Source organism: Saccostrea echinata, unplaced genomic scaffold (genome assembly GCF_033153115.1).
Source record: "Saccostrea echinata isolate AGI-Se365-2 ecotype Australia unplaced genomic scaffold, CSIRO_AGI_Sech_v1 ptg000009l, whole genome shotgun sequence".
In the NCBI taxonomy this organism is placed as follows: Eukaryota; Metazoa; Mollusca; class Bivalvia; order Ostreida; family Ostreidae; genus Saccostrea; species Saccostrea echinata.
Genome location: NW_026889758.1, coordinates 37,828,180 through 37,851,029, shown reverse-complemented (window position 1 = coordinate 37,851,029; position 22,850 = coordinate 37,828,180). Strand labels below are relative to the sequence as shown.

At 34.8% G+C, this 22,850-nt stretch overlaps 2 protein-coding genes across 2 annotated transcripts; both read left to right on the top strand.

Moving 5' to 3' along the window:
• On the top strand, nt 1-5,711 carry LOC133182328 (heat shock protein HSP 90-alpha-like). The gene is made up of 8 exons (XM_061317130.1): nt 1-70; nt 2,386-2,899; nt 3,133-3,572; nt 3,727-4,083; nt 4,188-4,392; nt 4,509-4,720; nt 4,938-5,271; nt 5,364-5,711. Exons 2-8 carry the CDS (start codon nt 2,386-2,388, stop codon nt 5,468-5,470), a joined length of 2,169 nt encoding a protein of 722 aa, XP_061173114.1. The 5' UTR covers nt 1-70; the 3' UTR covers nt 5,471-5,711.
• Nucleotides 5,712-15,620: 9,909 nt separating this feature from the next.
• LOC133182702 (uncharacterized) lies at nt 15,621-22,850 on the top strand. Its single transcript, XM_061317552.1, has one exon. The coding sequence runs from the start codon at nt 15,621-15,623 to the stop codon at nt 22,848-22,850; it is 7,230 nt and encodes a 2,409-aa protein (XP_061173536.1).

Genomic DNA, 22,850 nt, shown 5'->3' with positions numbered 1-22,850 from the left:
AACAACGTGGGTTTGACACCGGTGGACGCTGACCAGCTTGTCTTGCTGAATTTTCTTCTAATACGTTAAGGTAAGAATTTTGAATCAAATTTTTTCAAACGTTTTAAATGTGTTCTGATCTTTGGGAAATTAGGTTAATTTTTGCTAATTATAGTAAATTGCCTTTTAATTTTTTTTGCAAACTGTCATGGAGAGCGTGATCTTGGACCACGTGCGTTAAGCCATGCGCCAACCGACACTGATTTATAGATATACTTTGTTCTTTTCTCAGTATACATTTCGTGAAAAGGGGGTGGGGTATTTTAAGTATCCAACCTCAATTTTTCTCCGTATTGAGTATTGATTTTTTTCAACCAGTATCTGCCCTGAGTATTGGCAGAAATTGTATTGATGTGATACTTGGCTGCAGCATAATATTGACAGTGGCAAAGCTTGCGTTTTTCTGTAGATAGCAAAAGGAAGATCATAAATTGTGGATAAAAGCTTAATATTAAGAGTTTTAAAAAAAAGTCGCTGATTAGGAAGTAGCAATTTTAAGTCCCCTCTTTCATGAAGAATGTACCGAAATTCTTGTCAGGTTGTGATATAATAGCCCATTTGGAATTTAATATCCCAGATGGTATCTTTAAAATTTACTGTGCAAAAAAAGCAAAATTTTATTTTGGCTATAAATAATGCAAATCTGCATATATAAATTGAATGCAATAGTAGGGGTGGGACGATATACCGATACACCGATACATATCGATATTTTCTGCTAAGATATGGTTTACGATACATGCCTTAAAATATCGGTACGAAAAGATACACGAACAACTTATCCAAAAATTGAAAATGAAAGTACTCGTCCTTGAAAAATGGCGGCTTGTACAAAGTGAAGAGATGATATTGATATTGACAACACGCTTTAGAACTTACAAGTCGGAGATAAGGGATAAAACATTTTCACTTTTAAGTATCCTCGGAAGATGGGACAAGAAAAGTTCCGTATGTAAAGCCGGTAAAACGTGTGATATACAGAAAGTATCGTTTCCACAGTAGTTGATATTATTAATTGTTAGTCCATCTGGCTCGAACAGCTCATAACAAGGCATGGATTTTCTAATTTCAAGAATTTGAAATTTTGAAACAAATTGTGGATTAATATTTTTTTTTTTGTAAACTCAGCTTGGTTGCAGACTTTCAGCAATTAATAATAATGTACATGTGATGTTTTTCTTTTTAATGAATTTTTAGTCAGTGTTCTTGATGAACTACCCAACTTTCTATAAACAAGTTGTTTATGGACATTTGGCAATACGTACAAATAATATTGTTTTTGTAAATATTTAGTCAATGAAATTGATGAACTTCAAGTATTAATTTCAAATATCAGATATGATTTGATATAGAATGATTTGTTGATTTATTGTCAAGACAAAAAATAAAAACAAATACTAAGTTTTTTTAATAGTTTTATAATTTATCATAATATCGAGATACGTATCGTATCGTGCTATATGTATCGAGATACATATCTTATGGCAAGATCTGTGTATCGTCCCACCCCTATGCAATAGCAATAGCAAGGAAGTTTGGTCAGAAACCAGAGGACATGCGATAGTAAACTTGTCTGTCATTTATCTGTAACAAAATTTTAAAAATTATTTTTAAAAGCTACTCCTACTACAGTTCAATAAGAATAAGGCCAAACAAAAATATGTGTGGTTCTGGTAGTTAGAATAATCTGTGTCTCGGGACAGGCCCTCACCACAGTTGAATGCCTCCCATATATCCGTAATGTAGCAGAAAATTGCAGAATCGCTCCGAAACGATTTTGGAGAAAATGAATGAAGTTGCATTGAAAATTACAGTTAAATTAATCATAACAAACCTTTTTGAGACTGTAAGTACCTTTCATCTAAATATTTAATCTGTATAATGGAAGAATTCACTTTTTTCACCAACGTTTTTTACTCATTTCAAATTTACACACCATGTTGACATTCGGAACTCTCGGAATTTTTCATAGTGTATGCACTGAGAGTTATCTCCCGTATTTTCTTTGCTACATTGACAATACACGGAACACATTCTATCGTTAAACAGGGTCCGTAGGACATTTATCATTTTAACGATAGAACATTCTATCTATGGTTCTGGTTACACCTCCATAAAAAAAAGGGGTAGGTAGGTAGGGATTTTTTTTTTTACCAAAAGATTTTCTAAATTTTTGTAAATAATACCTATCATTGCTTTGCAAGTGGCATTTAGATGTGGCATGATAATTTACTAGTCAACATTGGTAGGGGGCACCCTTGTTATGAATATTATCAAACAAATATTTTTGCAGTATAGTTACATCTAGCTGTTTTCATCATACAAAAGATTGGGTTTTTTTCACAGATGCCTGAGCCAGAACAGATGGATGATGGTGAAGTTGAGACCTTTGCCTTCCAGGCTGAGATTGCCCAGTTGATGAGCTTGATCATCAACACATTCTACTCCAACAAAGAAATCTTCTTGAGAGAATTGATTTCCAATGCTTCAGATGCCCTTGATAAAATCAGATATGAAAGTCTTACAGATCCATCAAAATTGGACTCTGGGAAAGATTTGGAAATCCGCATAATTCCAGACAAAGAAAACAAAACACTTACCATCATTGACACAGGAATTGGAATGACAAAAGCTGATTTAGTAAACAACCTTGGAACCATTGCCAAATCTGGTACCAAAGCCTTCATGGAAGCTCTGCAGGCTGGAGCTGACATTTCTATGATTGGTCAGTTTGGTGTGGGATTTTACTCTGCTTACTTGGTTGCTGACAGAGTTGTGGTGGAGACCAAACATAATGATGATGAGCAGTACATATGGGAATCTGCTGCTGGTGGCTCCTTCACAGTCAGAACTGCTGCAGGTGAGATTTTGTGTCATTTGATAAAAGGATTTGTCAAATTTGAGACCACAGTCTCAAAAACTTGGCAGTTTGTTGCCTAAAACATGGATATATACAATTTTTTGGGGGGGTGTGGTCTATGCAAAATTGATATGCAATGTACCAAGTTGTGTTTGAATGGTATTTGAATATGATCTTCATTTTATGATAAAGAAGTGAAGTTGAATTGTTAAACTGGATTTTTATATTCACAGAGAATACACTTGGTCGTGGGACTAAGATCACACTTTTCCTCAAAGAGGATCAAACTGAATATTGCGAGGAGAAGAGAATCAAAGAAGTAGTAAAGAAACACAGCCAGTTCATTGGATATCCCATCAAACTCCTAGTGGAGAAAGAGCGTGACAAGGAAGTGTCCGATGATGAAGAGGAGGAAGAGAAAAAAGAGGAAGATAAGGCAGAGAAAGAAGAAGACAAACCCAAGGTGGAAGACCTAGACGAGGATGAGGAAGATGACAGCAAAGACAAGGATAAAAAGAAAAAGAAAACCATCAAGGAAAAATATACCGAGGATGAGGAGCTGAACAAAACAAAGCCCATCTGGACCAGAAACCCAGATGACATTACCCAGGAGGAATATGGCGAGTTTTACAAGTCCCTTACCAATGATTGGGAGGACCACCTGGCTGTTAAGGTAGGATGCAGACAATTCTTACTTTTAGTGATCTCCCTTTAAATATTAAAAATTGTAACTTGTGTTGAACTTTTCTTGTGTAAAATACTGAAGATCTCGTTGCACATGGTATGTTTATATTCATGAATATCATCTGAGTTTATGTATATTGCAGCACTTCTCAGTGGAGGGACAATTGGAGTTCCGAGCTTTATTGTTCATCCCAAGGAGAGCTCCATTTGACTTGTTTGAAAACAAAAAGAAAAAGAACAACATCAAATTGTATGTGCGCAGAGTCTTTATCATGGACAATTGTGAAGAACTCATTCCTGAGTACCTGAACTTTGTTAGGGGTGTTGTGGATTCTGAGGATTTGCCACTGAACATTTCCAGAGAAATGCTCCAACAGAGCAAAATTCTCAAAGTGATTAGGAAAAATCTTGTGAAAAAATGTCTGGAACTGATTGAAGACCTGACAGAGGACAAAGACAACTACAAGAAATTCTATGAACAGTTTGCTAAAAATTTAAAGGTATGTGATTTTTCTGGGAAATTTACTATTATTTGAAATTTCAAAGCTTAATGCCTCGTCAAGGTAACATTATCTATTTATTGTCAATGCTTTGTTATTAACAGCTTGGTATTCATGAGGATTCCACAAACAGGAAGAAACTGGCAGACTTCTTGAGGTATTATTCATCACACTCGGGTGATGAAATGACATCCCTGAAAGAATACGTCTCCAGGATGAAAGAAAATCAGAAGAGCATCTACTACATCACAGGAGAGAGCAAGGAGGTGGTACAGAACTCAGCATTTGTGGAACGTGTTAAGAAGAGGGGTAAGCAAATATCTGATTAAAAGCACTTGAAAAAAATGTTTACTTGTTTATTTAACAGGAATTGTATACAATTGCTATTGGGATGTATTGTTTCCTACCCATTTTGTTCTTTCTAGGAATGGAAGTGATTTACATGGTAGACCCTATTGATGAATATGCTGTACAGCAGCTTAAGGAGTACGATGGAAAGTCCCTGGTAAATGTCACCAAGGAGGGTCTGGAACTCCCAGAGGATGAGGAAGAGAAAAAGAGATTTGAGGAGCAAAAAGCTGAGTATGAGGGGCTTTGCAAAGTTATGAAGGAAATCCTGGACAAGAAAGTTGAGAAGGTAATCGAAGTTGACATTTTAAGTAGATTGAGCCACCAAGTTCTTGTTTCTTTAGGGTCACATGAAAATGTAGTTTCCAGTAGTAATTTCTAGTAATTCTTCACAAAACTCATGGTTGAAATGTCAAGATTATTAAATGATGTCAGGTTTCTAGGTAAAGAGTGTATGTTGCAGTGATGAAAGATGAGCATTTTTTTTTTTTCATTTTCTGTAACAGGTGGTTGTATCTAATCGTTTGGTAACATCACCTTGCTGTATTGTAACCAGTCAGTATGGTTGGTCAGCAAACATGGAGAGAATCATGAAGGCCCAAGCACTACGCGACTCCAGTACCATGGGATACATGGCTGCCAAGAAGCACCTTGAGATCAACCCTGATCACTCCATCATCAAGTCCCTGAAGGAAAAGGCTGAGGCTGACAAAAATGACAAGTCTGTAAAGGACTTGGTCATGTTGCTGTTTGAAACTTCTCTTCTTGCATCAGGCTTCAGTCTGGAGGAGCCAGGAACTCATGCCAGCAGAATCCACCGAATGATCAAACTTGGTCTTGGTATGTGATTTATCTTAAGTTTGTTCAGTATTGGCTTACATCTTTTTTTATAATGCATGATGTAGATTATCAATAATTTTTTTTATTTGAAGGCATTGACGAGGAAGAAATGCCTGAGGCACAGGAGGCCACCCCTGAAGAGATGCCCCCACTGGAAGGCGATGAAGATGATGCTTCAAGAATGGAAGAAGTGGATTAAAAATTGAAGGTGAACATGACTGTGTGAAAAAAATCGTGAAAATGTGACTGTGATAGAAAGCAAGGGAAACGTTTTGTTAAGTTATCATTGGACTTCATTCCCATCCCATCAAACTTCATGTTTTACTTTTAGAATATTAAACTTGACATGCGTAAAAAACTTTTGTTTGTATGATCATGATTGTACCAGTGTTATCTAATCGTAAATTTGTTTTTTTCAAAATAAATGATTGAATACGAGACTTCTTATCTTTCTGGATGAATGAATAACATAAAAGTTGGGCACTACTTGAATGATGTCATCATTAACAAAGGAGTGAAAATATATAATTTAACTGGAGATTATAGTGTTAAATCTAAAGCAAACTAGCATGGCGCAGCGCCATGCCCTTTTCTCTCGGCGCCATGCCCTTTTTTCCAGCGCCATGCCCTTTTTTTGCAAAAATATATAAATATGCCTAGCAGAGGCAAGATGGACTAGCGGCTTTGTTTATTCAGTGCATGCTGATTAGCCCCTTTGTTTATTTAATGCACGCAAAGGTGTGAATTCAGGACAGGAAATCACTTCTCGCTTGAACGCACACAGCCACCTGGCCAGGTAACATGCCTCAGGCTGTTAGGGTATAAGAGATAACACGAGAAAATATCATTTGGTTGCATTGATTATGCAAGAATTAGCCCAATGTCAAAGATAGATTAATTTGTAAATTAAAATGTTACACATTTTAAATCAGGATCGTTTCTTTTAAAATTGAAAGTAGAAAAAACAGAGTTGATGAAGAAATGTGAAAAATAAATCTGCTGATGAATTAAGTCAACTTACAATGTACAGTACAAAAAAAACCCTGAATATTATGTGTGAAATGGGCTAGGAAACAACAAAGTATGAAGTTAGTTTCTTTCAACATGTTCAATGATTCTGTGTTCTACTTTTTGAGTTGACACCCAGAGGCTCAATGTTTCTAAGCCAGAAAAAAAGTTTTAACCAATTTATATATTATTTCAAGTTTAATTTTTTTGGTATAATCAGTTTTCACTTGATTTTGTTGATAGATTATTTTCAAAATAAAGAGAATGCCCTCTACATTTATTATCCAAGTAACCCCCCCCCCCCCCCCCTTTGCAATTTTGTTCTGTTATTTACCTCATATACAAATAACAATATTAAAGCAAAGGAAAAAAAATCATACCCCAGACTAAAATAATTCTTGAGCAAGTGACAAAAAGATTCACACCTATTACTTTTTAAGCATAACCTTGATAACCATACTAATTTCTTGATTAAAAAATTTGAATTTCAATTTTGGCAATAATTTCCCTCTCAGTGTGTATTAAATGAATTAAGCTGACAGATTTATAAATTTTTCTTTTAGATACTTGTATAACTAAAGATTTCAGTATTAAATAATAATTTAAGTACATAAACATGATAAAGAAAATATTTATAATTTCAAAGACGTTAAAAAAGTGCCCTCATGAAAACTTGTCGCGGCGTAAAGTGCCCTTTTGATTATTGGATTACCATGCCCTTTTTAGGGTCTGGATTTAACACTACCTGGAGAATAATGGCATTAATTTGGATATTATTTCAACCCTTTTGCATTAAAACTTGCAAAAAAAACTGAATTCAACTACATCATACATTTGATGACAGAGTTCTTGAGTCAACATGCATTTTGTCGCACCCAAAAACCAAACTGCCTGTAATGGCCTCGGGCAAATAGTTTATTTTGAGGGGTCGACAAACTGCATTTTACCCCAGAACACTGTCGGTACCGGTATATGTTTTGTACCTTTTTGACAAATCTTGTGCCGACTTCCATGCTTGCAGTAATGTACAGTTATTGACTGGGCTTGAGGGAAACGTGCCTTCTGTCAAACCCAACAACCTAACCATTTGCCTGAGACCGTCAGGCTGAAATCAAACGGTTTGGTTCAAGGGGTTAACAAAACGCATTTCGCCCGAGAACACGGTGATTAAATGTTTTGTTACACCTTGAAATTTTGACATATCTTGCACTGGCTTCCATGTTTGCAATTGATAGATATAGCTGATCATGCCAACAGTGTGACATAATTTTTAGCTCTACTGGTCAGAGACCAGAAGAGCTTATGCGATAGTAAGGTGTCCGTCGTCCGTCCGTCTGTCTGTCTGTCTGTCTGTCTGTCTGTCTGTCCGTCTGTCTGTAAACAATTTTTTCAAAATGCTACTCCTCCTACAGTTTTGGTCTGATTTTGATATAACTTGGCACACAAGTAGACTGCACTAGGATACATAATTTAGTGCATCGGTTTTTGATTTTGATAAACGGTGTTGCCATGGTTACTAAAAATAGAATTTTCTGTGAAATTCCTTTAAAACGCTACTCCTCCTTCAGTTTTGGTCTGATTTCAATATAACTTGGCACACAAGTAGACTACACTAGGATACATAAATTAGTGCATCGGTTTTTGATTTTGATGAACGGTGTTGCCATGGTTACTAAAAATAAAATTTTCTGTGAAATTCCTTTAAAACGCTACTCCTCCTACAGTTTTGGTCTGATTTCAATATAACTTGGCACACAAGTAGACTGCACTAGGATACATAATTTAGTGCATCGGTTTTTGATTTTGATGAACGGTGTTGCCATGGTTACTAAAAATAGAATTTTCTGTGTAATTCCTTTAAAATGCTACTCCTCCTTCAGTTTTGGTCTGATTTCATTATAACTTGGCACACAAGTAGACTACACTAGGATACATAATTTAGTGCATCGGTTTTTGATTTTTTTGGACGGTGTTGCCATGGTTACTAAAAATAGAATTTTCTGTGAAATTCCTTTAAAACGCTACTCCTCCTACAGTTTTGGTCTGATTTCAATATAACTTGGCACACGAGTAGACTGCACTAGGATACATAATTTAGTGCATCGGTTTTTGATTTTTTTGAACGGTGTTGCCATGGTTACTAAAAATAGAATTTTCTGTGTAATTCCTTTAAAATGCTACTCCTCCTTCAGTTTTGGTCTGATTTCATTATAACTTGGCACACAAGTAGACTACACTAGGATGCATAATTTAGTGCATCGGTTTTTGATTTTGATGAACGGTGTTGCCATGGTTACTTAAAATAGAATTTTCTGTGAAATTCCTTTAAAAACGCTACTCCTCCTTCAGTTTTGGTCTGATTTCAATATAACTTGGCGCACAAGTAGACTACACTAAGATACATGATTTAGTGCATTTGATTCTGATTTTGATGAATGGTGTTGCCATGGTTACAAAAAATAAAAAATTATGTGAAATACTTTTAAAACCCTTCTCCTCCCACAGTAATTATCTGATTTTATTAAAAATTTATACACAAGGAAATGAACTTAATGCTACTTTTCAATTTTTATTTCGATAAATGGTGGTGCCTTACTAACAAAAGTATTATTATAAGTGTGAAATTTGTTTAAAGTGCTACTTCTCTTAAAGGTCTGATCTGATTTGAATAAGACTTCTAACATAAGTAAACAAAATATAATAAGTTGAAATATTACGTATCTCTAAATTTTTTTCAATTATGAATCCAATTGTCGTGAAACCTATAAAATTTAACGATAAATGAAATTTAGTCGGGTTCGATGTTCACAAAAATTTGCATACAGTCGCCATATTGTACGATAGACAGCGTGGTCAGAAGTTGCAGGTTTCATTTACTCTCTTTTAGAAATTTGAGGGATATAAACAGTCTTTGATAATACCTTCTCTTGTGCTATTAAAAGGTATTTATTGTATGGTATGTTTTATTTTACGTTTTATTGCTTTGATGTATGCAATATTCTATGCGTGTTGAACAAGGGCTTGATCTTGTGTAAAATTTACTTGTATAATATTAAAAAAAAATACCAGTGACAGAAACAACACAAGCGAACACCTATGCTTGAACGGTGACGAGTTGTTACGTCCCAAATACGTGTTCGACCTGAGTGGTTTTGCGCAACTTGTATTCGTGACAGTCATGCAAGATTCTTGAGGAAAACAAAAGGGGCACGACTCGAGGTCAGTCTAGAACCGTAACGAATTTAGACCGATGATATATAAATATATATATCCAAGTATGATTACAATGTGACATTGGAAGTAGTGCTTGTACTATCAAAGTCTTTACACAGTTCATGCATCAGCATGTATGCATTCACAGATATGTTTATTTGGTGCAATTAAATAATGGTAGATTCAAAGAGTTTAAAAAGGAAGTACAGTTGTTTTACCAGAAACGAATATTTGCCAGTATCGAATATTTTTTAATCTAATTATTCTTCATAAACATATTGACAGGTTTAAAAATTTCTTAATAGGTAAATACAATAAAAGGATGAATATTCTATCCCTGTGTTGTGTCTATGTAACATATGCATGATTATTTTTCACACTATTTACAATCTGAAACAATGTCCCAGATTTGAGCACGTGCAAGTGCAAGTCAGAGAAAACGAAAGTGTGTTAACAAATGCATCTAAATCAAACTTTTCAGTGTGTTGTTGATCCAGATTATGTTATCAATATCTAGGATAAATGTAACAAGTTTAAATATTAAATTGAACAATAATTGACTTTTAAATGAAATTATAAGATCCAAACTAACCACATGTTGTTTTGCTATAGTTTCGAATCATGAATTTTTGAAATTTGAAAAATGTCGTTTTACGGGATGCAAGAACATGAAAAGCTCAGAAAAGTGAAAGTACTACCAAAATAAATTACAAGCAAAGATATTCCATGAAAATTATGTCTCTGAGATGATTGATTTAATTTTATTAAAACATATCACGAAAAGTTTATCATAAAATGCAAATTTTTCATACTGTTTAGATTTAGAAAAAAAAATCATTTAAATCAACAAGTTATGTTAATATACTTTACGTAGAATTTTCTTGAAGGCATATTTCAACAATTATTTAGACCTGTCGATTTTATTTATTGGGTCAGCAATAGGAAAGGGTTCTTGATTCGATACTGAAAAATCAATTCGAAACTAGGAAAATGGGGGATGTTGTAATTGACATCTCTGTGTCTGTACCATTCATATTTTGGGAATTTTGGTACCACATATTTGAAAAGCATAGAAATACAATTTAAATAACAACCAAGAACATTTAGAACTTCAACCATGTAGGCTGCGTGCAAGACATAACAACTAACCGATTCGTTACTGGTAAAACGACTGTGTATCTTCTTTCTCTCTGCAAATTTTGGAAGTATTCAGTATTATTTTTACAAAGAGAATATAATGAGAATATGAGAAGAAATGTGATACACTGTATACTTTGTTATTGTTATTTAATCAAAAACCACATTATACAGCAGTAGTGTACACATGTTTCTTCGGTACAAGCTGTATCGTTGACTACAATAAATCATTGTTTAAAGTCACTTGGTCTGATTTGCAGGCATAGTTTCTTAAGCAATATATATATAATGTACTTAAAATATGCATTTAAATAAATCATTTGACTGTTTTTTTTTCCAGTTAACAACATTTATAAGAGAAATCTTCATTCTAAAACCAAGTTGTCAGAACAAACACATTATAGGTATTTAAAATGGGTAGGAGCACATGACTTCCAAAAGCTAAACAAACAATTTGTGAGAAACATGAAATTACTGTTTAACATAATTGTATCATTTTCTGAGTTGCAGTTGGGCCATGGCGTTTCCCAATACGGTCTTTTTTCCAGTTAGGTTTCTTTTTTTTATTGTCGGAGTCAAACATTTTTGATCTCCAAGCATTTGTTTGACTTCCATCGTGCTATTTGTGTACAAAGCAACTGCACTTGTGCAAGGTTTGGATTAATTCTATTTTTTTTGTTTTTTCTGTGTGTGACCCAACAAAAATTACTTTTCAAAATGTAATATATTAAAATCTTCTTTAAAAAAAAAAACAATTTTGAGAATATAATTTTACGAAAGAGGAAAATTTTCAACAGGGAATCGTTTTTTACAAACCACCAGTATTTTTTTTACCATAGCAACCAGACCAAGCGTCTTTAAAAATGTAGTATTATAAAATTTATGTATAATAAAATTTATATGGATGGTTTGAATTTTTATTCTTATGTGGGCCTATTGTCTGTGTTTAGACAAGCTGTGTTTGCGATTCCTTTATAATATATGTTATTTTTCAGACAGAGGTATAATTAAATGGGTGCCTTACAGTCATCTGTCTAGGTAGAAAAAGCTGTGTCTCAGGACAGGCCCTCACCTCACTTACACACACACACACACACATATATATATATATATATATATACACACACATATACAGGGTTGTCCCTAAAAATTTAAGTAGCTGGGGAAATTCAAAAAGTAGAAGGGGGTCTGGGATTCCTCTCCTAACTTGAGGTTGAGGAAGAATACTAGAGTAACGGGGATAATCTCATTATAGGCTGGGAAATTCCCTGGCCCCCGGGTCTTAGGGACAGCCCTGATATATATATATATATATATATATATATATATATATATATAGATATAGATATATATATATATATATATATATAGATAGATAGATAGATAGATAGATAATGAGGTTTGACTATATATATATATATATATATATATATATATATATATATAGTCAAACCTCGTTATCTCGAACTTTATGGGACCAAGAAAATACAAGAATACTTTGAGATATCCAGGGTAAAATACTTAAGAAATAAGTGCTTTGGGCTTCAAAATCACTTCGACATATCTATGATATGGTATTCGAGATATTCGTATTCGAGATACTGAAGTTAGAATTAGATTAGATTAGAATTATCTGCCTCTGTTTATTTTGCTACATTGTAAATACACAGAACATATTCTATTGTTTTACTTCAACATGGTTGGTAGAACAATGTAATTTTACTAATAGAACATTCTATCTACTGTCTGTCTAGTTATTAATCTGAAAGTATACAAGTAAGTGTTTTGAATGCTGTAGATCTCAAAACTTACCTGCGGAACTTGTAGCTCTCTGTTTGAGAAAATTTGGAAAGAAAAACTAGACAGCTATATTACCGAGCATTGTTAAAAAAACTTCCATTTATCATGTTTACGGCATTGCTTTTTGTCTCTGGCTTCGGATGTTATTGCTTGTATTTTATGCGTTTTCCTACTTTAAGCATGGTATTCATTATTTAGCTTTATATTTTACCTCTATTCCAGACACTTAATTTACCTTTTAAGTTCATGATTTTCCTGTAAGGTATAATACAGTGACAAGATTTCTACAAAATTCAGATTCTCAAGAATTTGCTGTTAAAGAAAGTGCAAGTGAACCATGATATCAGACTTTTGATTTTATGTCTTGCTTTGCTGTACCGTCTCACAACCTAAGTGTTTTCAATCTACTCCTCAAAAAACTTTGGACAATGGCTATTCTGCTATCAAAAGTTGAGATAGCATTTGAATTCTATGCACATAGGTTACATCATAGACTAAAATAAAAGACAGTTGTTTATAGTGAACTAATTAAGAACTATGCAAGGCAGGAGCAATTGATGATTATTTAAACAATATATCTGCAATATACGAGGGGCATTTGAAAAGTTCTGAATATTAGTTTGAAAAAGTGTCAACTGTTTAATAGAAGTTTAGTTAGTTTGTGATATCACTGAAAACACCAGGAGTTGTAATGTCACAAAAATTCCATGTAAAATCTCTTGATCAACCATCCACTCGCAATTTATTGTTCTTGCGACGATTTGACGTTAAAGAAGCATTCTGCAACAATGAGTACTTGAGAAAAATAAGGAATCTACAGGATCTTGAAAATACATGGAATTTCATGTTCTTTATAATGTAGATTCAGTGTTGAAAAACTTGGAACTCTTTAGGCTCTGGATGGGACAGAAAAAGACATCTATAAAGTGACAAAGTGACCTTGAAAAAAAATTTCTAGACATGTTTTGTAATAAATAGCAACAATTCGCCGAGTTAATATGCAAGCATCTCATATTATTAACATTCAGTTTAGTTGAAATTATGACCATGAGTGCATCTATGCTCAAAGTTTTACATAAATGAATAAGGGTAAAGTATTTTAAGAATCTTGAGAAGAGCAAGGGTACAATTTTTATGCTCTTGCTTTTAAAGGGAAGAGGAGGCAGAGTTTTGTTTTACATATTGATTCCTCTGCCCAGGTTGAAAAATTTGTCCACCCTACAATTTTGTCATGGAGAGTCATTGGAAGCTCATACTTACACAAAAATTGTTTATGACCTTAGGATGTGTCCTGACCTTGAATAAAGGTAATTCCTGCAAGTTTAAGGTCACTGGCAGAAAAGTATAAAAACTTGTCTGGGATTTAGTTTTGTAAAGGAGAATCATTGGAAGCTCGTACTTGTTGCAAAGATTGTTTATGACCTGAGAGTGTGTCAAACTAGGGTTTTCAATTCGGTTCTAAATCAGAATCGATTAATCGGCAGTATTGATTGACTCTAATCAACTGATAATCAGACTCTAAATTTTATATAAAATGTGGAAGCTTAATTTTATAATAATACAAGTAAAAGTGTATTATACAGATTACAATTCTAAATCCAGTATGCAGTTTGAGTATCATTTTCAGTATTAATACATATTTTTTGCATGATTAAGATTAACTTGACCTGGGTAAAAAAAAATCCAAGTGCTGACAGAGTCTTAATCAACATGTTCACTTTAAATATGGAATTAAATTTTAAACTGTTTATTTGACAGTATATTGTCCATATGAAATGGAAAGTGATTTTTCCCGCAAACACTGATAACCAATATAATTTATTTATACAAGCAGTTTAGTTGTACTTATCGGTAAGGAAACCAGTTTTTCATATTAAATTCAGATTTTCAGTATGTTAAAATGGTGAATGACAATACTTAGAAGATATATATGGAAATAATACATTGATAACAAAAGCTTCTTTTTTTTTTAAATAAAAGTGAGAAAACAATAAAAAGATAAGTGCTGTATTATCTGGATTATAATGGATTGTTAAATCTCAAATCGATTATCTAAAATGACAGCGTTTCTGATTGATGATCGATTATAAATCAGTCATTGTGAAAAAATAGTCATAACCTTGATGCAAGGTCATTGTGGCAAAGTTCAAGGTCACAGGTAGAAAAAGTGTAAAATTCAGGTCTAAAATTTTCTAATGGAGAAAATTGGATGTCCACATTTCACTAAAAGATTACTTGTGAACAAATGGATGTGTTCTTTTTTTAACCAAGGTAATTTTGGCAAGTTCAGGGTCTCATTTACGAAATTTGAAGTCGCCCACATGGCACAATGGTCAAAACGTTTGTTCTTGAGTCGCAGAATAAGGAGTTGATCCTTACGTCGCAGGTTTGAATCCCACTGCGGGATGTGGAGACAATCCGGATGAGACCGTATAAACCATGGTCATGTGCTGCATTAGGTGCTGGCATGAAAAAGATCCCTCACTGCTCAGTGGCCCTGAGTGCCGAGTGTAGATCTAAGTTTGAAGCCCTCCACCAGCAAGTGATGGTGTTGCCATATGAGTGAAAAATTCTCAAGAGGAGTAATAAACAACAAACAAACAAAATTTGAATGGGCTATAAAAACAATTATAAGGAGGGTATTACTTTGTAAGCTCCCTCACAGTACCTGTAATTTATTATGTGCTTTATGTGCCTTAGGTTATTGTGGTTTTAGGTTATTGTTATTTTGTTATTGTTTACAATTTTCTTAGATGCCAAGAAAGGGGAAAGCATCCCAAAGAGCCAGAGATATGGCTAAAACAAGATGGGTAGCAGAGACTCTATCAAAGGACGGTAAGCATTCTATTTCAGGTGAAGATCCTTTAAATGCCTTGAAGTTGGTACCTCTTCAAGGAAGTCTGCCTATCCCTGAGAGGGGTAACATACCAATGTCTGACTCGCTGTCGTGCGTTTGTACACCAGCGAGTGTACCTTCACCAGTGTGTGAAGCAGGGCAGGCGCCACTAACTGACTCGCCGCGATGCGTTTGTACACCAGCGAGTGTACCATCACTGTCAGAAGTGGGTGATGCAGTTAGTAAGACAAATCAGAAAAGGTGCAAGATTCAAAATGAGGAAAATATAGAGAACAAAAATGAGAAAGAAATACATGAGATCAAAATAAAAAAATTGGAAAACAAAAAAAAGGAAATGGGTGAGAACAGAACAGAGAAGACACATGATGATAAAAGCCAGGAAATGTACCCCCATACAAGGAATATTCAACTAGAGGCTGGAGTAGAAAAAAGAAAGGAAAGGAAAACAGGTGAGGGTATTGACACTGGAATGTTTTTATCTGTGCAAGGACACTTTCATCAAGGCTGTTCTGATCTTTTTGGATTTTCAAGTGGTAAACAATGTGTAGCTAATGCCTTATCAAGCATAATTTTTTCCAAGGTAAAAATTCAAAATGTTTGGTCATCATCAGACATTGATAGGATTTTGACAACTGGGAATGAACTGTATGGTTATCTGCAAGCAAGTTCAACTGTGCAGAATGAATATTTATTAATAAATGAACTACCAAGTGAGATAGAAGTTTATGACAAGTGCTTCTCTATGCAGATCTTTGAATCACATGTTGGTTTGATTGGAAATGATAAACAGTCAGAAATTGATGGTGAAACATATGGCATTTCAATTCTAGAAGCATTGCAGAAGTCTTTTGAAGTGGCAGAATGTTCCTTTGTTTGCTTTGGAGGAAACACCTTTTCTGTCATGAAAGTTGGAAAACGATACTTTCTTTTTGATTCCCATGCACGAGATCATAAAGGTTTACTTGATGCCAATGGAAAAAGTACATTGATTGGAATAGAGACATTGGAGGGTGTGGCACAACATTGTTTGAATTTGGCATTATCTCTCTCTGTTGACCAGAACTCTCAGTTTGAAATAACTCCAGTAAATATTACTGAATCAGGTACAGATGCCCTACAAGTAATGGGGGAAATTTCGTCTGATGAAACAGCAGAACATATAAAAAATGACAGTCTTCTTGACAGGTATTTTGATGATCAAGAATGTAGACAGAAAGGCATGATCAAAAAGAAAGAGGAAGGAAAGATCAATACTTCTAGAAAAGAGTACATAAAAAATTACATGAAAAACTGGAGGAATAAAGAACATGCTAGAAATATTGAGAAAGTAAGAGACAAAGTAGCAAAGCAAGAGAGAAGATTAGAAACCGAAAAAAGAAACATAGAGAGAGAGAGAGACAAAGTGGCAAGACAAGAAAAAAGGTTAGACAATGAAAGAAGAAAAATTGAGAGAGGAAGAGAAAGAAGAGCAAGGCAAGTAAAACGATTAGACAAAGATGCTAGAAACATTGAGAAAGAAAGGGACAAAACAGCAAGGCAAGTAAAACGATTAGATAAGAAGATTAGAAACATTGAAAAAGAAAAGGACAAAACAGCTAAACAAGCAAAACGATTAGATGAAGAGACAAGAAACTTTGAAAAGGAAAGGGACAAAACAGCAAGACAAGCAAAACGATTAGACAAGGAGATTAGAAACATTGAGAAAGAAAGGGACAAAACAGCAAGACAAGCAAAACGATTAGACAAGGAGATTAGAAACATTGAGAAAGAAAGGGACAAAACAGGAAGACAAGCAAAACGATTAGATGAAGAGACAAGAAACATTGAGAAAGAAAGGGACAAAACATCAAGGCAAGCAAAACGATTAGATGAAGAGACAAGAAACATTGAAAAGGAAAGGGACAAAACAGCAAGACAAGCAAAACGGTTAGATGAAGAGACAAGAAACATTGAGAAAGATAAGGACAAAACAGCAAGGCAAGCGAAACGATTAGACAAAGAGATTAGAAATGTTGAGAAAGAAAGGGACAAAGCAGCAAAGCAAAGAAAGAGGAATAACCCAATATTTAGACTTTCTGAGAAAGAAAAAGGGAGAATTGCTAAGCAAAAAGAAAGGAAGAATATAGATGTAATGAAGAATGAACGTGACAGAGATGTTAAAAGAAAACGAAAGAGTAGGGAAGATTCTACATTTCTTGAATTGGAACGCATTAGAAAATCTGTGAAAAGAAATAATGTGGATTATCGTGTGAAAGAAAAATTCAGAGAAAAGAGTGCTAAAGCCCATAAAAGGAAAGATCCACATTTCTGTAGGATAGAAAAGATTGCCAGAAAATGCAGAAAGTATGGTTCAACACTGTCAGAAGCAATATCAGTGTTTAACAAAAGAACAGAAGAAGGGCCATTATATGTATGCACTTGCTGTCAGCAGACTTGGTTTTCTCATTCAGTTGTTGATAGCAGCTTTCTTAAAAAAGATTTACCACCTGAAGATGTTGCAAAATTCCTCAGCAAATATATATCAGTTGGTGGAAAAGAATGGATATGCTTAACATGTAAGAAATCAATACAAGATAGGAAAATGCCAAAGTTGTCAATAGCAAACAATGTACAGTTTCCTCCCAAATCAGAAGAACTTGAACTTCATCAGTTAGAAGAACGCCTCATAGCTTTACGGATTCCATTTATGCAAATAAGGGAGTTGCCTAGAGGTAGACAATTATCTATCAAAGGAAATGTTGTTAATGTTCCAGTAGATATCCAACCAACTGTAAATTCTTTACCAAGACAGTTTAACAATGACATTACAGTTCCAGTCCGCTTAAAGAGGAGACTAAGTTACAAAACTTGTGATTTTGTGGAAAATGTGAGACCACAGCATGTAATCATTGCATTACACTGGTTGATGAGAAATAGCCAAATGTACAAAGATGCAAATATTCATATAGATGAGGACTGGGAAGCCAGAATAACTGCTGATAGCAGTGAAATCATTTCAGAATATTTCAACACAAGTACATCTGGGTGTACTGAAGGAAGGAATACAAACTTTGGTGTTACATCAGATGTGTTAGAAGAAAGTACTTTTGAAGAAATTGATGAAAGAGAAGGACACTCTGGCAGCTGTGACACATTACTGGATGATGCAAATCCTGTTCAAGATCAGGTATATACATTTGCTCCAGGAGAAGGACAGACACCATTGAGTTTGTACACAGATAAGGATGCAGAATTCTTGTCTTTTCCAACCATTTACTGTGGTCAGAGGATGGCTTCAAATGATGATCGTGAAGTTAAAGTTCATTACAGTGATCTTGTGAAATGGGAACTAAGAAACATTGACAGACGTGCAGCAAATAGTGTGCCAAATTTATTTTTCAAAATGAAGAAAATTCAAATGAAGCAGATATCGGACAAAGTCAATCTTGTATTGAGAAGATGCAAGGGCACAGAGAAGAAATTAACAGCTGGTGATGTTCTCAATCAGGAAGTACTTGACAAGATAACAAGATTAGATGAAGGATATTACATTTTTAGAACTTTGAGAAACAGTCCTCCCTATCTAGAGGCAAAAAAGAAGGAGTTGTTTGCCATGATTAGACAACTGGGATTACCAACTTGGTTTTCATCTTTATCAGCAGCAGATACAAGATGGCCTGAGTTGCTCAAAACTCTTGCTCAACTTAATCTCAAGAAATCACTTACTGATGAGGAAATAGACAAAATGACATGGGCTGAAAAAACTGACCTGGTGCAAAAAGATCCGGTGACATGTGTTCGTTTTTTTGATCATAGAGTACATGTGTTTATCAATACAGTTTTGAAGAGTGAGCATCATCCTGTTGGGGAACTGATAGACTTTTTTTATCGTGTTGAATTTCAACACAGAGGATCACCTCACATTCATATGCTCATGTGGATAAAAGATGCTCCAAAATTTAAGGAAGATCCAGTTACTCACATTGCAAAATTCATAGATAAGTATGTATCTTGCTCTGCAAATTGTGATGATGAAATTGCACCACTTATAGAATTACAAATTCACAAACATTCCAGAACTTGCAGGAAAAAAGGAAAAGACATTTGTCGATTTGGATTTCCTCAGCCTCCTATGGATTCAACTTTGATCTTGGAACCTTTATCAGCAGATGACTCAGATGCAATGACGTACAAAGAAATTTTTACGAAGGTGAAGAAAGAATTAGCAGATATGAAAGAAGGGAAAAAAATTTCTTTCAGTGAATTTTTACAATCACTGAACCTGGAGAAAGAAGATTACATAAAGTCAGTTAGAAGTTCCATTGATAGACCACAGCTTTTTCTGAAGAGAAACCCTTGTGAAATAAGAGTGAATCCTTACATGAAAAATGTTTTGTCAGCATGGCGAGCTAATCATGATTTGCAGTTTGTCCTAGACCCATATGCATGTGCCATGTACATTGTGTCCTACATTAGCAAGTCTCAACGTGGTATGAGTAATCTGCTTGATCAAGCATGTAAGGAAGCAAGGGAAGGAAATATGGATTTGAAAAAACAGGTTCGACACATGGGAAACAAGTTCTTGAATGCAGTTGAAATCAGTGCACAAGAAGCTGCATACTTAAATTTACAATTACCTTTGACAAAAAGTTCAAGAGATGTTGTGTTCATAAATACTTCACCTCCAGAAGAAAGAACCTTCTTGTTAAAAAGTAAATCTGCTTTAGAAGAATTGCCAGAGAATTCCACAGACATTCATGCAAGCAGTATAATCAAGCGTTATTCACAGAGACCAAGGCAGCTTGAAAACTGGTGTTTAGCAGATTATGCCGCTGAACTAGAAATTATATACCCAAAAGAATTTAAAGAAAATGAGGAGTTCCAAGAGCAAAATGATGATACTGAAGATGAACAAGAATTGAAAGACTTGGAAGATGAAGAAATGGATTCAGAATTGATTAGAATTGTTATGAAAAATGGCATCATTATTAGACAAAGGAAGAAGGCAAAATGCATCCGTTATGTCAACTACTCCATCAAAATTGATTCTGAAAATCATTTTAGAGAAAGAATTTTACTCTTCCATCCATGGAGAAAGGAACAAATTGACATTAAAGGAAACTCAACTTATGAAGAAAAATACAATCAACTGAAGAGTTTTATAGCTGCTAAAGTTAAGAAGTACGAACGCAATGCAGAGGAGCTGGAAAAGGCACAGAGACAAGCTGAAGAGGTTGATGTACAATTTGATAGAGTAGCACCTAGCACAGAACAAACTGAAGAAGAGGACTTGGATGAAGGGAGTAGGGAAAGTGAAGCATTTGTGTATTTTGACCCTAAGCGTCCATTAAATCACCAGACCTATGACATAGGAATGGATCTTGGATTACCATGTAGTTCTAACAATGATGATCAAATTCATCAGTACAAGATGACCAATGAGCAGTATTTCCAGTTAGTTAGCAAGTTAAACAAAAAGCAAATGGAGTTTTTTACTCATGTGCTTCATTGGATTAAAACTAAAAAAGAACCACTTAGAGTTTTCCTAACTGGTGGTGCAGGAGTTGGAAAGTCTGTTGTTGTAAGAGCTTTGTATGAGGCACTCACAAGACACTATTGCTCTACTGAAGGTGAAAATCCAGATGACTGTAAAGTTTTACTTTGTGCTCCAACAGGAAAAGCCGCATTCAATATAAAGGGACAGACGATACATTCAGCATTCAAAATTCCTGCAAGTCAAGGATTTAACTGCAAGCCACTTGATAGTGAATCCTTGAACACCCTTAGAACAATGTACAAATATTTGTCAACGGTCATCATTGACGAGGTTTCAATGGTTGGAAATTCACAGTTGAATTGTGTGCACGAGCGTTTAAAGCAGATTAAAGGCAGTAAAGAATACTTTGGAGGTATCAATGTCATTTTAATTGGGGATCTTTTCCAGTTAAAGCCAGTCATGGATGGATGGGTTTTTGATGACTTGAAGAAAAACTTTGGACCATTGGCAACTAACCTATGGCGGGACTTGTTCACAATGCATGAACTTACGGAAATAATGAGACAGAAAGATGATGTTCATTTTGCTGAGTTACTTAACCGTTTAAGAGAAGGAAATCAAACTGAAGCTGATATACAGACATTGAAGCAGCGCTGCGTAGATGAGTCACAACCAGTATATCCCAGAGATGCTCCACGATTGTATACAAGAAATGAAAGTGTGAATGCCTACAACAACCAAGTGTTTCTGCTAGCTGATGGTGAAAAGGTTAATATACCAGCTCATGATTCTGTAGTGGGTAGGGAAAATTTATTACAGCACTTGAATTTGCCAGATGACTCCTCTAAAACAGCTGGATTGGCCAAAAATGTTCCCATAGCACTTCGTCTGCAATATGAAATCACTGCTAACTTATGTGTGGAGGATGGGCTGACAAATGGTACATCATGTAAGGCGGAGTACATAGAGAGGAGACAAGAAAGCACTGAAAGACCAAGTATAATTTGGGTTTCTTTTGATGACAGAAATACTGGAAAATTATGGAGATATCAGTATAGACATCTGTTTGGGCCTGAAGTAGATAAGTCTTGGACACCAATATTTGACGTGAGAAGAAGCTTTCAGTACCTGCGACACACTGTTGTACGTATACAATTTCCATTGCGACTTTCTGCAGCCAAGACTATACACAAATCTCAGGGGGACACAATGGTTCAAGCTGTAATTAATCTTGATATGAATCCAAAATTTACATTGCCACACATTCACTATGTTGCACTAAGTAGGGTAACAAAGATTACAGGACTTCATATTTTGAGTTTAAATGAAAACAAAATTTGTGCGTCTGAGAAGGTGAAAAAAGAAATGTGTAGACTACGCACAGAAGCAACTTTACAGTTATGTTTCAAGCCAATAGATTCGACAAACAACCAGACCATAAACATTGCGTTTCAGAATGTGAGATCACTGCATGCCCATTTTGCCAGTTTCAAGACTGAGCCAAATCTTCAACAGTGTCATATCATAGGAGTGGCGGAAACTTGGTTGACAGCATCAGATGAAAATGAAGACTATGAATTGGAGAATTACAACATGTTCAGGTTGGATTTTGCATTGAATCGGCAATGTGGCAGACCCCATAGAGGAATTATTACATACATAAGAAATGACTGTCAAATCAATAATCATGTTAGCCACTCAGACAAAGACATAGAATGGCAGTACAGTGAAATAAAGTTCAAAAATGAGAGTTATCAAGTTGTTGTGCTGTATAGAAGTCCAAGTTCTACTGTTGAAAGAGCAAAAAACAACTTTATCAACAAATTGTCTAAAGTAGTAAAGAATCATCAGAATATAATCATTATTGGGGATTTCAATATAGATCTATGTAATGGAGGCTCTTCAGTGGCAACATACATGTCTGAAGCTTTCAGTTGTAAACAAATTGTGTCGAAGACAACCCATTCTTCTGGATCATTGATAGACCATATTTACACAAACATGACATGTAATAGTATCACTGATGTCATTGAAAGTGTTTATTCTGACCACAAAATAATATATACATCTTTAGCTAGAGATTTTTGA